This window comes from Emydura macquarii, unplaced genomic scaffold, assembly GCF_026122565.2.
Source record: "Emydura macquarii macquarii isolate MOO-44397 ecotype Brisbane River unplaced genomic scaffold, CSIRO-AGI_Emac_v2 contig_2906, whole genome shotgun sequence".
Classification (NCBI taxonomy): Eukaryota; Metazoa; Chordata; order Testudines; family Chelidae; genus Emydura; species Emydura macquarii.
This window is the reverse complement of record NW_027133043.1, coordinates 1-4754: the sequence shown is the minus strand read 5'-3', so window position 1 is coordinate 4754 and position 4754 is coordinate 1. Positions and strand designations below refer to the sequence as shown.

Genomic DNA, 4754 nt, shown 5'->3' with positions numbered 1-4754 from the left:
GTCTCTCTGTTGGAATATTGAAAATTTTCCAGGGTTGTGGAGAGCAAAATCTAGCTCTTCTGTAAAGTTTTGTAGTAACCTGCCAAACCATTGAGGGGCATATATATTTCATATATGCAAACATGAGAAACTGTAATTTTTATCATTTAGCTAAGCTGAAAACAAATGGACCCCAATAGCATTTTCTCACTCTTTCTTTCTCTCTGTCACTCACCAAATTATTCACTCTCCAACTACATGCGTTTCTCTCTGTCTGGATTAGTTGAAACTTATAGTTGTTGGGTGGGAGGGTAGAATATGGCTCTTTAGTGGAAAGATATTGTAACCTACAATGCTTTTGACAGGCACATCAATTTCATTCTTAAACATTAAAAAAAGATAAAAGGATGCTTTGCATGAAATCTGGAAATGTATAACAGCTAAGGAAATGAAGATTAGATTGTTTTTATCTTTTACCAGCTTATGGTAATGATTTGTCTATCCATTTTAGTGTTTTCACAGCACTGTGCCCCTGACTGTAATATTAGACTTACAGTCCAGGAAGATTAAAGTCCTTTATTTATCACTTGAATAAGTACGGTAGGTTCATGGAAGGACAAACTTTCTCCAACACATAGGCACTAGCTCTGTAGCTCTGGTAGCTAAGAGTTTAAAGCAAAGATGGTGAATCGGGAGATTTCTTATGTCCTTCAGGTACCCATAAAAGTGTGTGATCACCAGTGAGGAAGGATTCTTGAGCACTAGCCCAAGCTCAGAAAAGGGAGTGGGCTCTAGCGTTTGGTGATTTAGGGGACTCAGATCAGGACTCCTGGGTTCCGTTCTGGACCGTGAGAGATGAATCTGGGGGGTCTGCATGCCTGGTTTCTTTCCCAGGTTTTGAGAGGTGAGTGAGATCGAGTGGTTTAGCACAGAAGGCTTGGCGACTGATCTCATGGACTGTAGTGTCATGTAGTGGTTCGAGCAGTGAGGTCTAGGGGTCAAGAGGATTCCTCAGCCCTGGGAATGGTGTGTGCTCTAGGTTCTAGGGGTTAAACCAAGGTCAGGGAGTCTAGCGTCTATGCCTGGCTCTGAGAGGGAAATAGGATCTAGTGGTTAGCGAGAGTTAGCGGGAAGAAACTCTAGGCTCCTGGTTCTCTCAGTGACCAAATTGAACGTGCAAAGTCTTGTATCATAACACCTCTTTCCTTCTTTATAGACCATCCCCCCCTGTGCCGCAGCTAAGTGAAGACGTGATCATGGAGAATCAAACCATGCCAACTAAATTCATCCTTCTGGGATTTCATAATATTCAGGGGTTACGTTTCCTACTCTCTTGGGTCATCTCCATCATCTACATCTTCACCCTCTTGGGGAACAGTCTCATCATCGTCCTCTCCTTGGTGGAACCACATCTCCAAACCCCCATGTACTTCTTCCTGGGGAACCTCTCTCTCCTAGACATCTGCCAGACCACCACCACCGTCCCCCAGATGCTGTTGCATCTCCTCTCGGGCAGGAGCAGTATCTCCTACGCCGGGTGTTCGGCACAACTCTACTTCTTCCTCTTCTTCGTGGGTGCGGAGTGCGTCCTGCTGGCCGCCATGGCGTACGACCGCTACGTGGCCATATGCAACCCCTTGCGCTATACACTCCTCGTGAACAGGAAGCTTTGCGTTCTGTTGGCATCACTCTCCTGGCTGAGTGGCGCCCTCAACGCCGCCGTACACACTTTCCTCACCATCCGCCTGCCCTTCTGTGAGGCCAACAGGCTTAACTACTTCTACTGTGACATTCCACCCTTGCTGGCCCTTTCCTGTGGGGACATCTCATTCAACGTCACCATGATACTGGTCTCCAGCATCTTCCTGGGCTGGAGCCCCTCCCTGTGCATCGGGCTCTCTTATGGCTTCATTGTTTCAAGGGTACTGAAGATACGTTCCACGGAGGGGAGAAGAAAGGCCTTCTCCACCTGTGTGTCGCACCTCACCGCCGTCTTGCTTTACTATGGGAGCAGTATTTTCACCTATGTCAGACCCCTCTCCAGCTACTCATTGGGCAACGACAGGTTAATCTCCCTGCTGTACAGCATCATCACCCCCATGTTAAACCCATTGATTTATACTCTGAGGAACAAGGATGTGAAGAGAGCCCTCAAAAAGATCCTTGAGAGGCAAATGTTTCATCTAAGAAGAGAATGCAGAATACTGGGGTCGGTATCTACTTTCATGAGTGGGACGTAGTATGTTAGAACATCTGGGAGCCAGGACGCCTGGGTTCTATTCTTCCCTCTGGGAAGGGAGTGAGTTTAGTGGGTAGCAACAGGGGGGATGCTGGGAGGTGACATTTGATGACTTTTGGAGGGGAATGGGTCTAGGGGTTAGAGCAGCCGAGTGGAAGCCCCATGACTATTGTAAAGAACTTTCATATCTATGGATGAAAGATTTTACGGGGCGGGGAGCTAAGTGTTATTATTAAATGTGAAGGTCAATCAGTTGCTGTGTGGCCTGGAATGTGTTTTGCATATTTATGAAAGATGTGGCCGAATTGGAGAGAGTTTGGATGAAAGTCACACAAATGATAAAAGGTTGAGGAGAGCTGACCTACGTGGAAAGGTGAAAAAAAACAGGGCATGTTCAGTCTTGAAAAAAGATGACCTGATAACATGCTTTAAATATGTTAAGGGCTGTTATAAAGGCAACAGAGGCTCAACTGATCTCTGTGGAAAGGTGAGGGCTTAATCTGCAGCAAGGGAGATTTAGGTTAGATATTAGGACAAAGCTTTCTAACTCTCAGGGTCGTTAATCTCTGGAACAGGATCCCAAAGGAGGTTGTAGAATCCCCATCATCATTGGAGGTTTTTAAGAAGAGGTTGGACAAACCCCGGTCAGGGTTGGTCTAGGTTCACTTGGTCCTGCCTCAGCAAAGAAGGGCTGGACTTGAGGACCTCTCGAGGTCCCTTCCAGCCTGACATTACTATGATTCTATGACATACCTTTGACTAAAAAATTGAAAATTTGGGTCCATCCTTCAAAGACTTAAGCACGTGGGCTCAGCTTTTCGTGGGAGCTTAAGGGAGGTAGGCGCCCAACTCCCATTGGTTTTCAATTAACTCCTTTAGGCCCCTTTGAAAATCACAGCCTTAAGTACTGGTCTGATTGAATGACTTACATTCTCGCCTCACCTGCAGAGCCACATGAACCCCTTTATTCAGGTGAGTAAGAGTCAGCCGGCCCGTAGACTCGGCTGCGGTGTTTCACTTGCGTTCATATTCCATCCCTGAAATGGGTACACATTAGCCGTGGGTGAATTGAACATTCCCTATTGGCTAACTCCCCCAAAGGCTAAGGCTTGGATTTTCATGGGGGCCTAAGAGATTTAGGTGCCCATCTCCCAAATGGCAGTGTGCTTCCTTCAAGAAAAACTCTCAAGCCTTTTTGTTTGTAAAGTCATTTCCTATCGTTAGATCAGCAATGCTATGGAAGGCCCGGCCTACACTGCAAAGTTTTCCATAGAGCGATGTCAGCTAGGAGTGTGGGGAAAAGCACACACACACACACAAACACAACCCACTGACAGAGCTAGGACACACAAACCCATCGTGAGGTGGCAATTATGCTGAGCATGTGCCTGACAACACAACTTATGTCATCAGCCAGGTGGCGTTGCTATGCCACGGTGGGGCTCTGCCGACACACCTATCGCAGTCATGGGTCTGTGCTGTAGACAAGCCCAAAGGGACAAAAATGTTTAGTTATAACATTTCTCATCTGCTTGTATATATTTCTCTTTAATTTATGCTGATAATGTCCATTTCCCATTGCTTTCATGTACGATTTCGTCTACTATATGTATTTTTCTTCTCTGCAAAACATGTGAGTATAATTTGTCTGAAAGGGTATTACACAAAATAAAACTGATTACATATTATTCTTGAGTATCTATCTATCTATCTATCCCCATACACACTCACTATCTATCTATCTATCTATCTATGCCGCCAAGAATTAAGGTGTACATTTTTAACAGTGAGAGTAACTAACCATTGGAACAACGTACCAAGGATTGTAGAACATTCTTCATCACTGATAATTTTTAAATCAAGATGTGATTTTTTTCCCCCTACAAGATCTTCTCTAGGAATGATTTTGGGGGCAGTTCTCTGACCTGTGCTATACAGGAGGACAGATAAGCTAGACAGCCTGGTCCCTTCTGACCTTAAGAACCTATGAATCTACAGCGACTTGTCTGCCTCCCATCACCGTAACATCTGAGCACCCCACTGGTTGCTCCGAGACGGCAGTGAGGTTTTCCCAGTGCACGCGTGACAACACTGCACCGCCATGTACACCCTTATGGTGTGATTGTGTATTGCTTAAAGCACAGTATGTCATGGAAGAGGTTTTTGGAATGCTCATGGAATATTGACCTGTATTGTTATAGTGATATGTTCATTGCAGTGTCATGTGTATGGTTATGAGGCTCTGCTATGTAATATTCCCAAATATGTGCCTCATGGCTTGAGATAGATCCAGCCAAAACCCGCCAAAAGCGGAGAGGCAGCTCACGCCTCACTATGGCATGCATAAAACAACCCAGCTCTTCCAGGAACAATGGACTAGCTGAAGCATTGTTAAGGGAATGCTCACTGACTCAAAAACAACAAGAGTTCTGTGGCACTTTAAAGACTAACAAATTTAATTTCTGCAGGCATAAGCTTTCGAGAGATTTCAGCTCTCTTCTTCAGATGCAGTAATACAGAAAATAGGAAACACAGA

General features: G+C 45.2%; 1 protein-coding gene across 1 annotated transcript; it reads left to right on the top strand.

Annotated features, from left to right (window-relative positions):
- The first annotated feature begins 1235 nt into the window (after positions 1–1235).
- On the top strand, positions 1236–2219 carry LOC137167275 (olfactory receptor 5V1-like). The gene has a single exon (XM_067569368.1). It carries the CDS (start codon positions 1236–1238, stop codon positions 2217–2219), a length of 984 nt encoding a protein of 327 aa, XP_067425469.1.
- The last annotated feature ends 2535 nt before the right edge of the window (positions 2220–4754 follow it).